This window comes from Armigeres subalbatus, chromosome 2 (genome assembly GCF_024139115.2).
Source record: "Armigeres subalbatus isolate Guangzhou_Male chromosome 2, GZ_Asu_2, whole genome shotgun sequence".
In the NCBI taxonomy this organism is placed as follows: Eukaryota; Metazoa; Arthropoda; class Insecta; order Diptera; family Culicidae; genus Armigeres; species Armigeres subalbatus.
Genome location: NC_085140.1, coordinates 400134425 through 400155891, shown reverse-complemented (window position 1 = coordinate 400155891; position 21467 = coordinate 400134425). Strand labels below are relative to the sequence as shown.

The following is a 21467-nucleotide window of genomic DNA, read 5'->3' as shown; positions in this document are numbered from 1 at the left end:
TGACAGATACGTATTTCGACCTCAACAGTAAGGTCGTCTTCAGTGTCTAGTAAGTCGAGTCAAGTACGAGACACTGAAGACGACCTTACTGTTGATGTCGAAATACGTATCTGTCAAGGTACAATCAAGTGGTGGAATTAAATGGGAAGGTACAAACTCGTCTTATGACAAGTGAAGAAATCAAAGTTCAATCAAAGTTAGTTGCCTATGTTACGGTTATTAAACACCCGACTGGGATATTAATTTACAATGTTCTGAAAACTGAGATGTGAGTATGTAACTATATTCTAGAAAGATGGAGCAGAATTATCAGCAAATTCGCCTCCGGTGTTGAACTTAATCTAGAATTAAAAAAACACCTAAATAAAGAATTAAAAAAAAAAAGCAAATTCGCCTGACATAAAAAAAAATTGAAATCAAAACCATTTGCGGCACCATACTAATGGTATTGATTCATCATGACTTTAAACCACCGGCAAAATCTATTACTTTTATTTTAATTTAATGGATTTTCAACAAAATAGTCGTTTCTAAATTCATCATTGTTGCGGAAAGTGAATATTTTGAGCAATTAAATAATTGTGTGACATCGAAAACGATTTAAAAGTTTTGATTAAAGCCAAAATTTGCTATTTTCACTTGCCCTTAAGTTTTAACATACATGGGGCAAGTGGGACATATTTGAAAAACATTTTCGATAGAGCCATTTTACCTGTTTTCAGATTGTTTTCTAGTGAAAAATAACTTCGACACTCATATATCCTATGGATCTGAATCAAATGCAGTTGATATCGTTGGTTTCGTTGTTAAGAAGTAGTGTACAGTTGATTTAATAAATGTGTATTTTACTTTTTGGAAATTATCTTCCTCATGGGAAAGAGCTTGGTTATAACTATGCGAAATTTTCCGTTTACAGTGCAAACAATCTATTTATTCTACAATAGATCAACAGGTTTTTTCTTGTGTTTTGTTATTTTCAAACATCGCATCAGATTAACAGATTTTCAGATAAATAAAGTGCTTAAGACATAAATTGGCCATTTCGTTCTATTACAAATTTACAACACTGCGCATTGCCTGAATAAACGTTCCTTTTGAAGTTCTAATTTATGTAATAATTTCTGTTCTAAACAGAGAAACATTCATTCGAGAAGTGAACAAATATTTGCTCATCTTTTCCATCTAACACATTTGGCAAGAAAGTAAGCTAATTGAAAGCCAGCAATAGCCAATTAAACAGTAAACCGGCTGTTGGCTTATTTTATATCTGCTGTTTTATATCTACTGTGCTGTGTACATTGTAATCACTTTCTTTTTGCAAAAACAAAAGTCTGACAAGCAATAAACCTCCATCCATGTTCTGAAATACACCCGGTTCTTTTTTTTTACACGGGTGGGTTTTAGTTGATTACGACCTTTAGCGTTGATGAAACTATGAGTTAACCCCATGAAAAATTTCACAAAAAATCAAAGAAAATTCAGGTGGTATTTAGAAAGCTGTAAAAAGTCAGGTTACCCGGGAAATTAAAGAATACCAACCGTGTAAAAAAATATTGGGTGTACTACGACTCAGAAATTACATGAACATTATATCTACATTCTTCAAATTAGCTTCGTTCGACAGTATAGAGCAGAATAGGTCCCACTTGCCCCGTTTGAAGGGGTAAGTGGGTACCACAGGTAAATTTATTTATGTCACTACCAATATTTTTGTAACTGAATAAATGGCTTACAACACGTCTACACTTCAACAACGGAAGCATATAATGATATATCCGTGGTTAATGTCCGGAAATACCCTGTTCTCTAAGTATGCGTGAACGATTTTGCAGAACTAGCGTTTTTTTAGGTCCCACTTGCCCCGGGTACCTTAACGTTGAAGTTTAAAATCATATTAAAAAGCAGTAATATTATGAAAAACGTACTTGAAGAGAAGTCGTTTACTAGATTGTGGTAACCACAATTGTTATAATTTATACCAGGTGTATAAAGTATGTTTTAAAGAAAAAATAATGATAAATTATAAAAATGTGCCCACTATATATTACCCACTATCTAGGTTCTAGGTTCTCACAGCTTTATTCCATAAGTAAAACGTATGCAGTGTATGGAGCAGAATTTTCAAGAAAAAAATCCTTCGCCGTCACAACAAGGAAGTCGGAAAACTTTCAACACCTAGCAATCCTTTGCTCGATTTGTTCTCCTGGTTGGCTACTGTGTGAGGAACCTTCATTCGTCCTCTTCCTCATATTCCCTTATTGAATGCGTTGGCAGCCATGTCTCGAGGGCAGGACAAGTAGAAGGCTGATCTAAGTAATTAATATGCGGGTCGTCACGCTGACATTAAAGTACGTAGGTACCAGTAACTTACTCGCGGTCTCGACCTTAACTTTTCCGAGAAAGCGGTTGCATTACTTCGGTGCACAATACTAATTAACATAATCTAATAATTTATTTCTGCTTTATCCTAGCTGTCTGTTCTAATTTTTTTTATGATGAGGGTATGTTGTTGCTTCTCTGGTTTTGGCGAACCTTATGATTTGCCTGACTCGCAAAGCTCTCTTCGAATCTGTTTTACGAATCACCAGCTGGTGGAGTATTGGAGTTTCAACCGATGTCGTCTTTAGAGGTATTGTTCTGTCAATCATGAAATCGATTGCGGATCAAATTTCAGCGAAATTGAGTTGTTTTGGTATGTTCGTGGGATACTTTACAGCGAATGGAAATTGAGATGCAGTTCCATGAATCAATTACCATTTTCGAACAGTATCGCCGTATCAAACCAAATCACCCATAAGACTGATTTATGTTTGTTTCAATTGACATCTTAGTTTGGAAATTTAATGAACCATAGTGGATTAGATATTCATGGGGAAAACCATTATTGAGCTTACCACAAACAGAAATCCGTCTGCAGCTTCCAGTATCAGGTGTTTTAGCTCCTGATCCGTGAGAAACGAAGGCTTGTAGGATCCATCGGTATTGGTATTTCCGGTCCCTGGAAAAGAAGAAAACAATGGTTAATATGGTGGATAATTGATTCGTAATAAACGACACAGCTTGGGACAATAATGCAATTATTCACGAATCACGTTTGGATGGTAGACATTGTTCTGTCTCAATTAGGCTGCCAACAATATCCCCTTTCGATACAGAACCGCAAACACGTTGTCATCATCCAACGCACTCAGCAACGGCAACAGTCAGCCTGTTGACGAATTTATCGGATGGTGGAATAACGGATGAATCCAAAGACGACACAAAAAGCTGACACATTCTTATTATATTCCATTCAGCTTCATCAATGCGATACCGGCGTTTAAAGGGCACTCGTTGTCGCGACCACAAAAAGAAGGTGGAGATTCAGTGTACCAGCCCCACCACCATCACTGCCCGTGGGAACGAACGAATTGGATTCATTTGTGCTCTGTCATCCCCGGATTTAGATCCATCTTTTTTTTTAGATGTAACAAACAATAATTGATTAATTCATTTGAATTCGGGGTTTTGCTTCGCGGTAGACGGATTTAGTCATACGAGTTACTACATCAGGCACATAAGGTAGATCGAACAGCGTGGAATATTTCCAACCAACTACCGGAATTCAATACCTTCGGGTCGTGTTGAGGACATTATGATAAATCTTGAAGTTAGTGAAGCGTGAGTCGCTGCCGATTGACCGTTGGGTAGATAAGTACAGACTTCGAGTATAATCGCGCCATTGATGACATGAAAAAATATTATATCTTGTTAATGCAGTCAATGTAGGATGCTAATTGTTCTTAGTATTGAAAAGCTTCACTCGCTGTTTAGTTTGGGTTTATGAAAAATATCTAGTAGCATGGAAAAGGCACACAATCATTTTCTGCTCTTTGGAAGACAGATTTTGCTTTGATTATCAATTGGTTTCTACAGGATTTGGAAAATTATTGCAAATTTTTATGCAGGATTCATCCATAAGTGCAGCTGAATTTCGTATCACTGAGAAGCAAATCTAGTCAGCAATTTTTTGTTCATGTAACTTTTTAAACCTTTTCATTTAGATAAGTTTTTATCAATGGCTGCGATAGTGCGATATGTGTTATGGTTTCTTTAATATCAAGATATGGATATTCAATCATTTCAAAAATTTTCCTTTAACTTTCGTTACTTTAAATAACAAAGTCACAAAGTCTTCGACATTTCTTGGAAACATGGAGGTTTTCAGTTTTAATCATTTAATTCAACCTAGTAATACCAGATCTAGTTTTTCTACATAGAATTCCAACATGAAATGTTTGAGAGGCGTTTACATTTTATCATCAATTATGATAAGTACATATAAACAAGTCAAACATTTTTTTTTTAAACGATCCTCCATGTTCCTAAATGTTAGAAAAGATAAACAAACGCCAGTATGATTTGACCTGCTGAATGCAACTTCATGGCAATAAAAAAATGTTACAAAGCGGCATTTCCTTCCACTGTTGCTGCTACCATTGCCGTTTGTTACATGGGGCTCCCTGCTGTGTAATTATGCAGATAAACCACCCCATCATCCCTCGACTACAACTGCAGCAGCCCAATTCCCCCCACCGGTTGACCCCTTTCGGGGTCCTTTCTTTCCATTCGTTGTCGTTCAACTCAATGGTGACTCCGGTCTCGGCTGTGTCCCTTTGTCGAAGGAATGCTGAATGTACATACATATATAGCGCGGTAGAAGGTAGCAAAAAGAATAAATCACCACCATGCCATTCCCTTTGAGAGTGGCCCCGCGCGTACTCTGTCGTGGTTGTCGTCCTCGCCTCGTACTGTTTGACGGAGGTGGAGCCAAGCCGAGAACTTGGAACTTGTGTTTTTTCTCATCTGTAGGTACTGCAACTTTAAAACTTTGAAATTTGCATATTTTCTTATCTTGGGTCATTTTATCGATCAATTTGTGTAATCGGTTAGCAAAAAAGTCGTGTCCGCTGGTACCCAGTAGGAGGCCATCCAGCACCTGAACCGAAGGGCCACCGATGTGTCAACCGATGAATGTGAGACTTTGTTGGGCTAGCACGTTGTTATGTTTGATTAAGTACAATGAGGTACCTAGAATGACATCATTTTCAGATGATTAAATTTATTATTTATTCTAGTCACTACAATCCTATACCGGAGGAAGTTTGATACATTTTGATGTTTATAACTACTTGCAAACATGAATATGAATTGTTGATTTGCTTTTGAAATTTGGGATGTTAGACCCAGTGATCTTTCCACGCAGTTAACAATCAAGTACGATGTTCGCTGTTGAGAAAACGTTTTCATCAGCATCGTCGTCGCAAAAGCTAATCAAACTTTTTCAAATTCTCAAACAAACATATAAGTCGAGTCAAGTACGAGACACTGAATACTGAGATCGAAATACGTATCCGTAAAGTAATAATCAAAAGGTGGAATTAAATGCGATAGTACTAATTCGTCTTATGACAAGCAAATAATTCTTTTTTAACATACTTTTAGTATTTGCCATCACTAATGTCCTATTCGACTACAGCAATGTAGAAAAAGACCAACAGGTAATTTTTGAAGATTTTTTTAAATCAATTTTGTCTTGACATGGTGCTTAACCCCTCCTTAATAAGTCGTTTTTCCCTATGGAGAAAATTCACAAAATAAAAATATTAAATCTATTAATAGGGTGTCAGACCATTTGGGCCTTATTTCCGTCAACAATTCGGTCACTTTCCCATAGTGAAATAGATAACGAACAACGATAAAAGAGAAGCAAAAACCTCTTCAAATCATAACAAGCCATAGGCGGCCCCCACCGAGGGGGTTTGATAAAACGCGTTGTTCTCGCTCATTTTATGTTGGGGACAATATTTTTTTTGTGTAAAACAAGTTGAAATGCATAATCAGAACCGGTGCCCCCGCAATTGGGGCTTCTTAAAATAAATTTATCATGGGTTGTAGTTCATTATCATAACAGCTACCGAAAAACGTATCTCAAACGTATGCTAGCTATCGAGAGAGGGAGATTTCTCATTCTCCTTTGGATTCAAACCCTGCCCGTATAGTTAATTTCTGTTCGATGACTGAGAGGAATGGATCTTACAACCCCTGAAAAATACGAGGGAAATCCCGTTCTCCTCTGGGGGTGGCACTTACACACGAGTTGAAGGCCCAAGATGGTGACTAAATTTGCTGATATAGCCCTCCGGCTTGACGGAACAGGTGAGTCTATAAGCCTACTAATTCTTTAACCTTCCATATTTGCGTCGAATTGTAGGCCACCCTTCTCCCAATCCTGACTGACGATTTTCTTAATCCAGGTTTTGATGTCAGCCCTAGCCCTAGCAGCATACTTCGACATTGTTGTTTCATAAGGGAACGCCGCAAACGTAAACAATGCCTTTTCCTGCAAATTCCTCAACAACTAGGACCGCACCCAGGACAACCACTTGGAACTGAAGGCGCTCCGCGCCTTCTATCGAACGAAAGTGGAAAATACCGCCAGAAGTCTTTAATCTTCCTTAAATCAGCAGGAGAAGTCAATGTTTACGTTTGCGACTTTCACCCTTATGAAACAACAATTTCAACTTATGTGTGACCAGATTCAGAAAGAACAAAGTTGCTGCATTCATTTTCATTTATGTAGTTATGTGCTGCTCGGGTGGTGACCAATACCTGCCAGATTATCGGCTGTAGCATTCCCTGGCACACAACAATGTCCCGCGATCCAGGCGAAGATTGTCGATTGTTGAACGTTGACGAGTATGGCCTGAAGCCATGGGTGTCTTGGGTGATCGCTTTTATGCGATTGCACTGGCGGAGTCAGTCAGGACTAGGATCGGTTTGACGTTTCGGTCGAAAAAATGCTGCATTGCTTGGCAAGACTTTTTGTCACTGTGACCCTTTCAACGAAACGGAATCGGCGTTGCAGCGACCCTAGTAGCACAATTCTGATCGATTTTGTTGCAGCAAACTCCAATGTGACTGGATTTGGTTGCATATAAATCACAGTGACTGGTGTATGACAAGTGTGCTACTCGGGGATGGTCGTGGCTCCTGTATTTCATGTTCAGCAACTTACAGGAACCGATCTACGAAGAACCTCCGTATCATCTTCTCTCTTGAAGCGTCTCGCGATGGAGTGATTTATATTGGCTGTTGGCCACCGCGCACAGGATTCGATTTCCATCAATAAAGAGAGGGATCCTGTGACTCCCGACAGTTGAAGCAGCCTTGCGGCATATAACAGCAAGAACACGGTGGCAAGATGTGTGCTTAGGCACAGACAGACCCGGTAGGTGTTGAAGTGATGAACTTCATCCAATATTATGAAAAAATCAGTTTTTTATTCTAAAAATTAAGTTCAACACCGGGAAAAATCAATATAATAAAGCCATAAAAGAAACTCGTCAGATGTGGAGGGTAGGAGATGAGACGTGATCCGAACATAGCTGTTAAAGGTCGGGGACAGGACGTAGAAGAGGTTACGGCACAAAGGCCGGCTGCCAATAATGGCTTCTCCAATGCGGAGACGAATACCCCTGTAGCTAATCCTTTTGGGCTTTGAAGGGGTTTTAATTTAGTTGACGCACGCGCTGGTAGGATAGTTGACTTTAACAGAGTGAAAATTAAGCAGAATTGTAAGGCACTAGTCGACGGAGACACCGAGTACTTTAACCAACGGAGGACGGCATGCTCTAATATGAGTGTATCCAGATGAGTCTCCGACAACGATCAATAGTCGACATAAATGAAGACGTAAAATTTCGGTGGTATGAAGCGAAAACCTTCGTTTACACAGTCCAAAAATAAGGTAAGGTAATCGATCCTTGGGGTACGCCAGTTTCCTCCTAAATAGATTCCGGAAGACTGATTTCCGTTGATGACTTGAAGTTATCGCCCTTTGAGAAAATTCCTAGCAAATTCTTTTACAAGCTACAGTGGACCCTCCACGAGCTGATGTTCTAAGACTCGATATCGAATCGTGAACAAATGATGCCATACTATTTTTTTTAAGGTTGCTCTAATAGTCGAACAATTTTCAAAGAACTTCTGTTCCACATCTCGATACTGACTGAATTACATCTCTTCAAAACGTCATGTCTCAGGTCATTTCAATAGCAAATTTTCAAAACGACTTTTACCTATCCAATGATCTAACTTATGAATGATGTTAGATATGATATCCCAGTGAGTCCATTAAGCTTATATGACTTCAATCATCACATGTACTAGCCATTGCAGGCCTTTAGGTTGGCTAAAATATCCTGGAACTCGTATTGTTTGATGTAATCATCCAAGTCCGTTAAACGCCTCAACAAAAAAGTCCGCAGTCAAATTTTCCGACACAAACTCCACGATAACTCCAATAAAATTCCGCATTGGGCTTGCCAGAACTTGTTCATTGAAGATGAGTGGCTAGTCCCAAGCAAACATCTGTTGGTTCCCTGTGCAAGAACAGCTGATCTGGTCATAATGGAGTAGCATCTACGGGCAGTCAATCAAGCTCAAGCTATAAGCATTTCCTCAGTTATTATTTGAAAACTTGTCTATGCCCGCCATTGCACGAGTATGTATCTTGTGGGTAAGTGCAAAGGAAATACTATGCCTAGGGAATCTAGAATGTTTCCCACCTGAAAACATCCTAGACCGGACCGAACCTTACTCACCATCTCCGGATTTACAATCCTACGCTTACGCTCGCAAGGCTAACTGAAGACCCCTTAGACATCTTATGATCATGGAAATTAGAATCCTATGCTTTTTGAACTGGATTTGATACGTATTCCAGAAAATGGAGTTTACATTATTGGATATATTGAGTATATGCCAAAAATAAGAACATAGCAAAAACCTTGATTGATTAACCTGGCAGATTCCTTAAGCTGAGCTCCAGAATGTTTTGGAGTACCTTGAACATCCCAAATTCAAGCAAATTCGATTTGCATGGTGCGTATATGCTTATTGAATCAGGTCTGGTACATATCGATGTTGAGGTCTTTGCAAAAAGCCTTGGTTATCCGATAGATATATTGGGTTGAACTTGGTAACGTTTTGGAGTACCTTGAACATCACGTATTCGAGAAAATGGATGCGCATGTGGTAAATACCGTAGACTGAAATCGAGAACTTTTTGGAGGACCTTGAGCATCACATATTCTAAAAAATTGATCACTGTCCTTACGATCAAGATGACTGAACTTGACTGAGTGTTTATATTTAATAAAGAATGTGATACAGGATCCTAATATTTAAGTTTAACCTGCAAGCTGTCAGAAGCAAATTTTTCCAAGGTTTTGGATATCTAGGTCTTCATGGTATAGTCAAACTTTTTCTTTTTTTTTGTCTTTATTATACAGACTTTCAGCCCGAGGCTGGCTCGTCTCGGTCAAACTTGACCTCCAGTATTATTCCTGGGTAGCCGACATCCTGATTTTCTTACGAAACTTCCATAAATTACGTCACGCTTTCAGTGGGAGGGGAATCAATTTTTTGATATTTCATAAAAAAAATGAAACGTATAAGGGATGACAGATTGAAAATTTATAATTTTTACGTGACATAATTTAAGGACGTTACCTTGATGTACTCCTTACTTGCCAGGACCGTCAACCAGTAACCATTGATGTTCAATATACAATAACATTGGTCTCTTTCCACTAACCCTTGTCTCCCACGAGCATGTTCACGTGGTTTATAGACAGTCCCTTAGCATTTAAAAATGTTAGAACCTGCAAATCTAACATTTTCCCAGCAATATATCATTTTTACTAAAATTTTAGTAAAAAAAATCGTCGAGGAAAATTATTCGGATTTTGTCACTGTTCCGATTTTATCAACTGAAATGCAAGGACCGTGTTGATAAAAACGGAACATAACTGTAACTAGCCTCTCGAAAAGCATTCGTCTGTAAAGATTTGGTCCGATCAGGCTTTGTTGATCAAATCCAGGAATAAGGCTTCAGCGGGAATGGGAGGTATTTGATCATCGGATACCCTATTATATCTGAACCAAAGGATTTAAGTTACTCCTGGCGAGGGCAGATGACAGCTCAGCAGATGAGAGCAAGGCTGGTTGAATGAGGAATTCGACAAGTCCGATGAGACTTGCAAGTGCTCCAGGGAACAGGATCTGGTGTTGATGAACCCCTGGGATTCGACTTCTAAGATGACGTCCCGGCACTTGTAATGTTTTCTCTGAATACTTGAAACGCTCTTACCTTAGGCAGGTAGTCTCCAAAGGACTTCTTCCGCGCTTTTATCAATAAAGGGTTTTACGCCCCAAGACGGCTGCTGGTTTGCGGAATAGATGCCCCAGCAGCATCAAAAGCGACCTGGGCGAATTCAGCTAGTGTGTGACGGAGTGCTAGTCTAAAAACAGTGCGTCGGAGGCGATTCTTATAGGTTTTCAAGTCGGCGGCACCGTATCTCCAACATGACCTCTGGGGGGTGTTAGGAGGAGAGCCGTGGGCAGTGTCCATTATTGGAAAGTGATTACCTCCAAAAGGGTCGAAAGACACTTCCCACTTGAGTACGGGAGGATCGACCAACTGGCGATGGTTTCGTCGATGCCGGTCTCCGAATTGCGGTTGATTGAGCGGCACCAGGTCAGCAGACTCCAGAGCTTCCAGTAAGTCCACACCACCGGGATCGGACCTTAGATCGCCTCTGGCTGGGTGTTGTGCGTTAATGTCTCCCAAGCTGAGGAGAGTGGAGAGTGTCGTCAATAACGTTAAACACCTTGTTTCTGATGCCTGGTAGCAGGCTGCAAGGTAGGTACATGTTGACTACGTTTATTGGCTTGCTAACGGTAACAAAGTTTTTAGAACCATGGGATGAGTCTAATCTTGCTGATTTGATTTTATTTTGATCAACATGTGTAACCGAATAGTTTTTTGGTAGACTGGTTTGTTGATTTTGGCACATTTTTTGTGTACTGAGAGAGAAAAAAAACATGGAGAATTTTTCCTCGCTCATTTTTTCATCTAGAATTTGGAGTTTCTCATGCAAATATATTCTGGATTAAGAGTTTCTAGTTTTTTAAATTTTTTTTTCGACTTTTCAGTTACTAGGGCAAAGAAAGTCACTAAAATGTGACTCGCTACGAGGTTTATTCGTAGGCATTTGTGTCGTATCGCAAGTAACCCATTCAGTGTAGAAATGAACGCCTTACTCTCTTCCTTCTGCCTGACTTAATCCTTTCCTGTTACTGTGCCTTTAAAAATCTTCCTCTCATTGTCTGTCAAAAGGATTTGTGTTTATTCTATACATTATGTGAATAAACGGGTGGCAACTAAAAAATTGGAATGAAAAGTATTGCTCGGGAAGCAAAATACAAAGAAGTACAGTTCAATCTGATATATGTTATATAAACAGTTGTCTTTAGTCTTCAAACTTAGACTAATGAATATCGTTCGTGGTCGCCGTGCGGCGCAGCTTAGTCTTGCTGATATGACATGAGCGCTGTACGGATCTACTATATCAATTTCCAGAATGCTGCATCTGATCCTGCTTATGAGTTTCTCCGTGTCTCCTTGCAATCACCTTTGTATACAATGGTGCTCAGTAGACCAAAAAATGCTATGACAGTTTCGAAACATTATCAAGCCTAAAATGTTCGACCGTGTACTTTTCCCATTTTTGTTTTGTAAGCGATGTTGGAGTGAAAGAGTGTGTTTGACAATTCTAAGGATTAATTCACATAAAGTCATATTTCTGTGAAAGCATTATTGTTCTGACAAAAAAGTATTGAAACCATTCCAATTTAGTTGCCACCTGTTATTATACACAAATCAGCAATGTGAAAACCCATGTTAGAATAATTTAAGAAGCTTTATATTCATCCTTTTACTTTTGTATTCTGCCCCGTTACTCTAGCTAGACACCTTTGCGTGGTGTGTTACGGTGTAAGATCTGGTCACATTGTCAGCTACAGGTAAATCCTGACCCAACGAATACCTTCCCCAATATCCAACTCTGAGGGTATCGCTGAGTTGGGGACCTCTCATTAAGTAAGTACTACATCAACACTTCCTTCCCATCTCAAGTTACAGTGAAGATGTGCGTTGTCAGGAGTAGTAATCCTCATGCTTGTGTGATTTTTATACTAGATTGAAATCAAGGACCACACCCACCTTGATTTCTGATAGCAAACTGAATAAGGCTTTCAAATGAAAAACATGAGTTTCATTAGTGTCCACTCTACGAACTACACCGTGACTATGCTACGCTATGCTAACCCTAGGGTCTCAATGAGGCTTGGAGTGAGATTGGATAATCACTCTCACTGGCAATCTATAAATAAAATAACAAAAATGTCCTAAAAATCACTTATAAGTTATAAGTTAGTGTTTCATATTTTCAGATAGATTGAACTTTAAGGCATTCTAAATTGTGACACATTTGACGCATTGTTTCCCCCCGATCCGAAGACGGTAACACAACATTTCTCAACACCTTAAAGATCACCTTTTGAATCCTCTATATTTGAATATGATAATGCAATTGAAGGAAAACTATATTGCATCTATTTTCGAAGCAGAAAACAGTTTGTTTCACGGAATTATGATTCAGCACACCTCAACTAATTTTCCCCAAGTTCCAACTATTTCGCCATAAATAATGCACCTTGCTGAAATCACCATCCTTGCGGCAATTAATTAATCGATTAATCATTCTTATTAACTCCTTCATTTAAAATCACGACTCGGTGGCCGCCAACGCTGTGAGAGACTATGACGCCTGAACTAAAACGTCAGCAGCACCCGCAAAAGTACCCGCACCACGCTGACCAGTTAGTGCGGATGATAATATGGCAAACACCAATCAACAAAGACGTCACAGTGGAGAGCGTGTTCTTTCCCGGCTATCTTTTCCAGAAGATCGATCGATAACCACCGAGAGGCGCACCTCTACCAGTCATCCGACTTAACCGCTGGATTTTCCCCGCTGCGTCTAGTTCGAGATGTCCGGGTAACAATGTGAGATTAATTCCTTTCTACACATTCGCTTCGACGACTATAATCCAGCATCACCCCACCCCATCGGATCTTTCCAACAAGATACAATATTGATTGGTTCCGTTTCGCGTGTGTGGACTAACTTCCAGTTACGTCCACCCATTCTATCCAATTCGCCATTATGGAAGGTAATGAAGCTACCACCGGTGGAAAAAGTCTTAATTTAATTACCGGCGCTGGATCCCCTATCAACAACAATTTCTGTAAATGAGGGTTAATTTTGCTGGTCAGCCGTCGTCGTTGTTGCGTTCGTTGGTTGTCCAGTTTGATTGGAATCAATGAACTTCTTGGTAGGTTTATCGGTGCGAAACTGCTTCTTATACAGATACAGTACATTTCGGTAGGTGCTGAGTTGGAGATACAGGGCGCAGAGCAGAGGGTGGGCGAATCGATTGTCCAAAATTGGTGGCTGAAGAACTCAGAATTTAATGAAGGGAATAAATACGTTTCATGGCATGTTGCAATCATTCTACTAGAAAAATTGGTCACCAAAGCATTTTATTGTAGAGATATTTCCAATTGATAAAATAAGAACAACATCAGGAAAGCTGGCAGATCTTTAAAATCTAAATTATAATCCTAATCATTTCCTGATGCAGAAAATACAAAAAAAAAACATTTCAGTTTTTGTTACTTTGAGCTTCTAATATTGAAGTTTATATACCAATAAAAGAACAATTGTACTTTATTCAATATTTATAAAATTTGATAGTAATCATAACAATGATACAGATTCTATGAAATTTGAAATTCAGCTATGTATCAAAAAGGAAAACAGTGGAAAAAATATTGCTTTATCTTTTGGAAAAGCAACTCTACACCTCTTGTAGCGTATGATGCTAAACAACAGAAGCCAACAACGTTAACCCAATCCGGGTCTAACGCCAGAAGATAGTGGATTGAGATTGTAATAATTTATTTCCTTCCTTCTCTTATGATTTTTACCCCCCGCTACCTGTCACACCTTCCGCAATTGTCACCGTCCCACTTTCAATCAGAACTCGACACTATCGCTTTATCGTTTTTTAATGAAAATTATGTGTCAGATCGTTTTCAGTTTCTCGATTTCCAGTCTCGGCGCACTCGGTTCCGTACTTCGTCCGCGCCGTAGAGATTTCAACGGCCGATAAACATCGTCGTCATCACCTTTCTTCAACCGCTCAATATACCACCCCGTGTGGTGGCAGTGAGACAAGACACACAGACAAGCGATTGCGTATTTTGAGGAACGTCTTGGTTGGCTTTGTGATGCGTTTCCACTCCAACCTTGCTTTGATACTCGGTTGATAAACACGAAAGTTGTCGGGCCATGCCGTTGTTTTTAAGGTAGTATAATGAAGTTGTCGTACGTTGGTTGATATGAGATGTTGTTCAGATATGGAAGTATCTCTTCATCTTGAAATCATTGAGTTTTGAAGTATATTTTGTTCTTTGCCACCGGTTATCGTTCACTTCATATAATTAATTTCCTAAAGCTCACAACAAATCGCGTTTAACAAGGTAAATAAATAGTTTTAGTAAATAGATTAACTGTACCACATTTGGCTCTACATTGTTTTTAATTCAAAGTCCAAACATGTTTTTTAACTTCCAAGATGTCCTTGGGAATCTAACTGTTCAATGGGTTCTTTACCGAATTCTAATTGAGACGCAGATTGATCAATTTCTTGACTTCTCTGGGCTTAAGAGTATCATCGTGGTAGCGTCGTGATATTATGTTTTTCATCTTATTGGCGTTACATCCCCCAGTGGGACTAGCTTAGTGTTTATTCAGCACTTCCACAGTTATTAACTGAGAGGTTTCTAAGCCAAGTTACCATTTTTGCATTTGTTTATCATGAGTCTAACACGATAATGTCCAAGGAATCAAACCCAGTCGCCTTCAGCATGGTCTTGCTTTGTATCCGCGCATCTTACCGCGCGGCTGAAGAAGGTCTAGATGTACGAATGCACAAAAAGTACATGACTTGGAAAACTCGGAGTCAATAACTGTAGAAGAGCTCAATGAACTTGTTATGCCAAATAAAATAGAATAAATAAATTTATCAGTATTGGTCTTTTTGACACTCTTTCCTGTAAAGAACTATATATGCCGCACTCTGCTGCCCACAAATCAAAACTCAAAGCAAACATCCCATAAACAACGCATTCTGGTGCCCGCGTTGACAAGTAAATAAAACGGTCGGTAATTTTATTTCATTTTTTATATCTCTCCAGAAGCCACTTTACACTTTCTGATGGGAGATGGCCCTGCTCTCGCCCGACCCGTCGTCAACTTTTATTCCAGTCTGGGCTTCTGGGGACCATTTTTATTATTTATGATAATTTGAAAATTATTCAACAAGAACTTGTACAACAGAAATCCGAACCCGGAGCAGAGCGATTCGGAATCTTTCCACTGAAAAACGTTCATCCCACTCACACTTTCTTTCGTCTCATTCATAATCTCCGCACCATCATCGTTTCATCGGTCGTCGCACGCCGCCCGCCACCCGCCATCAGGACTCAAGGCTCAGGACTGACGACTGGGGCGATGATCAGAACTCGGCGGCGCAACATCTCCATATCTTTATTTCTTATTCAACGCGTCCGGAACAACAACAATCGCCCCGCATTGACTGCACGGCGGAACCAACCGCGGTAGCCAACCCAGAACGGGTCCGACACTGCGCTCGTCTTTTGTAACCATGTCCGAGCAGCAGTTTCGTTCGGAGAGATATCAGATTTTGATTAATATTTAAATAATTCCTACATCTTGTGTTTCTGCTTCTGCGGTTGGTTTCTCGCGCCGCACGCGCGTGTTCCCTTTTTCTGCGAGATCGAGGTCTGACTCATATATGAACGGAACGGAACACGGCCGCACCGCACCAGGAGGTGGCTGCAAGTTGCAGCTTTCCTTTCGGTCTATGGTTCGAGAACGCAAGGATTCGAACGGGCGGCGAAGTGGAGGCAGAAGCCAAAACGATGCAATTTTGTGTTCGGTTGCTATTTCGGGAATGCTTGTTTACAACCATCGGAAGAATGTTAATGTATTTACCGATAAATCGTCGATTATCGGATGGATTTTTGGCTTGTTTTATTCGAAATCGGACAATTTATAGTCTATTGGGTTACATTTGTTTGCCATTTACGACAGGTACTAGTCGTTGGAATTTTTTTCGACCGATTTATGATTGTAGCGATGGAATGCTCTTCTAAGGTTTAAAATTTGTTGTTTCAAATTAGAAGAATTTAAATTGCCCTCCCGCTGATCATAATTAAGTGAACTCTTATTTTCTTTGGAACGGAAAATCGCCTGGTGCGCTTTGCAATTCATTGAAAATTACAATTTGGAAAACGCTATTTCTAAAAGACTGACACGTTATACAATTTGGAGAACCCCGGCCATATATAACAGTATTGTCCGCCCTTTTTTTCTCCCATAAAAATGTAAAACAAAGAATTTGTAGGATTTTACCAACGTAATGTTTATGTTACCGTAAGCCTTTAAAATTGGGCATATTCTACAAGTGGAATGACGTGAGGTGATTCGATTTTAGCAATTCTCATGTGAGGAGACCATGTTATTCAAACGGGACTATACGACTCTACTCACGTACTCTACTCGAGTAATCTCATGTCACTCCACTCGTAGAATACGCCCGAATCAATTACTAGGAATTTGTTAATAAATGTCTAGGCAAACGATAAAATTGGTCACCATAACGTGTATTGCTGGTAGACAGAGTTGGCAGGCATGAAAAAGTTGTCAGTTTGTAACTTTGGAAATACTAGCCAAGGCAGGCCAAATTCCACTTGGAATGTAGAGTCAATGAAGGAGAAGTATTTAAAAGAAAAATCAACACAATAATTGCACACCAACGAACCGCACTGAAACAAATCAAATCGAACCGAGGAGAAACCAAATCGTTCCGAAGATCCGAGACAGCAGATATGCGACACACGAAATGGGAACCTACTCAAAACACACAATGCGATATACCACCACTGTGCTGGCAGCTAATATACATATTGATACATTGATTATTTATGGTTTATTGCCATTATTACTACTATTATTCGTGCACGGTTGTCGTCGGAGGATGAAAAGGAGGCTCCGAACCACCAGCAGCGTTGTTGCTGCTCCCCGTCGCCGTCGGTCGTATAGCAGCAAAGCCGGGCCAGGCCAGGCCAGGCCAAGCCTGTATTAGCTTGAAGTCGGAGCTGGTGCTGAAGTCGGGGTGACGCTTTTGCTTTATTAAAATTATTTATTAGACTCCGTGTGTGTGTATGTGCGCACCACATTCTCTACTAGATATTATTTGCGTTTACTGAGCACCAAATATCCCTGCAATTATGACAGGGGGTGAACGGGAGTCGAATGGAGTGGAAGTGTGCCTATGATTATCATATGGGACAGGGTTTGTGCTGTGTTTACTTAGAAATGCATGTCATGTATCGAAATCTCTATTATATTGTTAATTACAGAATGCTGACATCTTTATTTATGCTTGTATTGTATGTTGTTTTTGATTTCTGTTTCGATTCGCTTTTCTCAGATTCGATCGGATCGGCTACGATGGTGATGATGGGAAATAGCTGCGATGTATGTCACCTCGCCATGTACAAACAGTTTCGAGGAATTGAGTGCGCGCTATGGTAGATTGGTAGATTATTGATTGTCACCCCAAGTGACATTTTGTTTCTAGAAAAATCGTGTTAACGATTAATTCTTTTTTTTTCCTATGAACATTGGCTACCGTGCGTCTCCATTCTTCTCTTGCCGATTGCCATCATCATCATTATCCATCGTTTCATCTCTCTGAAGCTGCGCCTAATAATGGTCGATGGCAGGCAGGCTCCCCATTAGATAATGGCTTTACTGTTATGGCAAACCATTTTCCGGCACATTTACAATTCCGATTGCCTAGCCATAAGCCAAGGCAGCAGTCAGTAGTCGTTGGTGTCTCGTTTTGTAGAGTCCCATTCAACCACGAGCGACGAGCACTTGTTGTCGGGGTATCACATTAACGACGACACTTTTATCGCCAATATCTTGACGCTCGAGAAGCGTCAAGATGGTGACACTTTAAAAGCGTATTTTCGCTCTCCCGCCCGATACGTTCGATCGATTGTTATGGGTGTTACTGCTGTTGTGTTGTGTGGTGCGCTCCTGCTGGAAGAGCTAATGGAAAGTTAAGCTTTGCCCCAGTTCCTTCTGGTGCGACGCGTGTGGTTCCAATGGTGTTGTGACGAGAGATGGGTGATCGTTTCTTGGAAAGATTCAAATAGAAGAGACGACTGCAGACGATGACAACAAGTTGTAAAACTGAACGACATTTAGCATTTCTTCGATTTTAATTTGCATAACAATATGAAAATAGTAATAAAAATAAACAGTTCAGGCAGTCGTCAGTGCGACCATTGGACTCGAATGGAAGATTGTACAGTATCGGCATTGTATAATACTAATAGTGTTTTGCCATTGTAAAGACATACATTTTGTTTTTTTTTTTTGTATACGAGTACAGTCGAATCTTGTATATAGAAATAACCCATTTTTTGCCATAGCGCTTAGAAACCGTTGAGAGTCTGGAGATGCTGTTTAACACACCCAACCAGCGGATGGCAGATTTTAATACAATTCTGCATAAGAGCCTTACAGAAACTGTATAAAATTTTGGCATATACAATTTCGGAAGATTTTAATAAAACAATTGAATTGAAACCTTGCAGATTTGTATTATTTTTATATACTGTATAAAAAACTGACATTTCTTGTATAAACACCTAGTAGAATTGTATATGCCAAGATTTTATACAATAATTGTTAGATTTGTTTTTTGGGTGCGTGTATTCGGTTGCAGTGGTTGTTATTAGGATGTTGTTTAAGATTGCACACGCTCCCGCACAATTATAGTGAAGGACACATATGGTCCAATGCACAAAAACCTGCGTGGATTCGACGTCTGAAGACCTGAATTGCAATAAGTACTGTGGTTAAAGATTAATCCATTAACACAGTCCAGGCGGTAGAATCTATCAATATCGCTACTTCGTGGCGAGCAAGACTGATAGGAAATGTATCGCTCTGTATCCGAAATTGATCACGATGAAAGAAAAAGCATCAATCCAGCTTTCCACGCTCGACATAATGACGGTACTATAAATTAGTTTTACAAGAAATATTTTCGATGATTACACACTTATTTTGATGAATAGAATTTGCGTGAAAACAAAATTGCAATACAATTGTATTCACTATTGAGTGTAGCGACTATTTTCACCTTGTTTATTTTCAATATAAAAAAAAATGACACTTTATTTAATAAGTTGAATGCAACACTTCTGCGTGAAGTAAAACTCATTTAAGAATGATTTGGAAAGAGTAAAATAGAAACGGTGAAACAAAATCCAACTCGACTACATAGAAGCTAATGCCATAAGAGGAAAATTAGAGTCAGTACTTGTCATTAGAAATGCTTTCCGCACGCGACGATATATGAGGAAATCTAGCCACTTTCTTTTGCCAGTGAAAAGTGATCAGTTTCCATGCTGACAATCTTTCCTTTTCTTCAGAATAGAAAGAAGGAAACGGCAAAATCTCAGATATATGAACAAATATAAACCAACCATATTTAATTAGTTATACCAAAAATAATTATGGCGTCCCTGTCTATATTTTTTAATCTGTTAGTCTGTTACTAATTTGAAATGTTTTCTTACTGTTTGTTTATCCAGATTGGAATCACTTATAAGTCATTCGCCTAAAATTTTATTATTTATAGGGACCGATAGGACCTGACCAGTTAGTTATAACACAATTTTGCTCTGTCATAAGACAGAACATTTTAGTAGAATTCCATTTAATTCTACTTCCTCTTGAAAATTTTGCTACAATTATCGCAATACAAATTTCAAATAACAATATTTGCAATAATTCTATCATAATTTCGAATAACATGATCATAAGACATTGCGTTGTTCACAGGCCAATGAAGAAAGTATCAGAATCCATTCTGATACTCTTTCTTTCCCCTTCATACAGAAGCTAGGCAGAAGGAAGGCCGTGTAAATCGTCATCAAAATTGCTCTCCGCTCGGTTTTTCAATTCTACTCCTATAAAAATACTTATGCCTGTTGTATCCTAACGGTACTATAAAATATGTACTTTCATCTCTAATTCTATCATGAACAATGAACATGTACGTCTAAGTTTGGAAGATGATATTAGCATTTCCATAGGGGAGGAGGTTCGGTTGTGGGCACCCTTTTGTGTTTGGTCCATAACTTTGGCCCTGGTTGATCTTATGTCGACATTTGCATAGCAATCGAAAGCTAAACTTATAACCTTACTACTAGCAAAGAAATTAATATGATTTCATCGATTTAGAAAAAAATATTGACAATTTAGAAAATTTGACATTTTTGGACATTTTCATTTCGTGGTTCGGTTGTGGGCACCCTTGAAAACTTAGCTAAAAATAAAGAAGCATGAATAAAAACCACCCAGATTTAAAGACAAGGAATAGTTTATTCATTCTAAAAGCCAGGAGACGCTAAAAAAACTCAAATCAATTCACCTAGCAGTGATGATGCCTCCCTCGGTGCATTAAGGAGGATGTTGAAAAAAATCACATAAGAAAGGTCTAAATAGCACTTTAGGTAAATGGGTTTTAATTTTTCATTGATTTACGTTTTATTGGTATGCATCACAGTCAAAAAAATCCTGATTAATCACCCTAGCGGCAATAGTGCCTTTCTCGTTCATTTCAAAAAATAATATTTTGGCCATAAATTTTGATCCCATAGTCCGATCTGACCAATTTTCAATAGGAAACAATGGGAAAGCATTCCCCGTCGAATGCAACTTGTTGCAAGCAAATCGGTCAACGCTTTGTTCCAAAAAGTGTGTGTATAATGACTAGACATGCCCAAAGAACAAAAATATTAAATAAACTCATTATTTCGAACAATTATGTCAAACTAATTATAAAAACTGCCTTAAAACGTTATTAAAAATAAGTTAAGGGACAAGTAAAACGATATTGAATGATTTATCAATAAAATGAGGGTGCCCATAACCGAACCAATAAAGGTGCCCACAACCGAATTTCGCAGCCTTTTTGGAACGAGAAAAAAAAAATCGCGCTAAAATTTTGATGGCAATCGACATTGATGATGATGATGATGATACTACCATCTATTGTAGCAAGGCACCTGCCGATAGCACTGGCCATATCTGACAAACGATTTGATCATGATTATACTATTGTATGTATTTCATCAAACTCCTGTATGAAGGGCCAAAAATGGGTGGGGTGGTTCCATAAGCAAAGACACTTATGCGAATCCACGGGATAAATAGAGAATCTCCTTCCAGAAGAAAGTTCGTACATACAATAATATAATCTAGCCCTCGTTACCCAGATTGACCCAATAGATGGGGAGAAGAGCCCGCCCTTTATCCACGAGATGTTAACAATAGGAAGTT

At 39.2% G+C, this 21467-nt stretch overlaps 1 protein-coding gene across 7 annotated transcripts in view; it reads right to left on the bottom strand.

Annotated features, from left to right (window-relative positions):
* The window catches only part of LOC134213273 (aryl hydrocarbon receptor nuclear translocator homolog), a 627873-nt gene that overhangs the window by 27911 nt on the left and 578495 nt on the right, over positions 1-21467 (bottom strand). For all 7 annotated transcript variants that reach the window (XM_062692167.1, XM_062692165.1, XM_062692163.1 and 4 more), the window contains one exon: positions 2895-2998. In XM_062692167.1, the coding sequence (XP_062548151.1) occupies positions 2895-2998 (104 nt within the window). The remainder of the gene's footprint in view (positions 1-2894; positions 2999-21467) is intronic.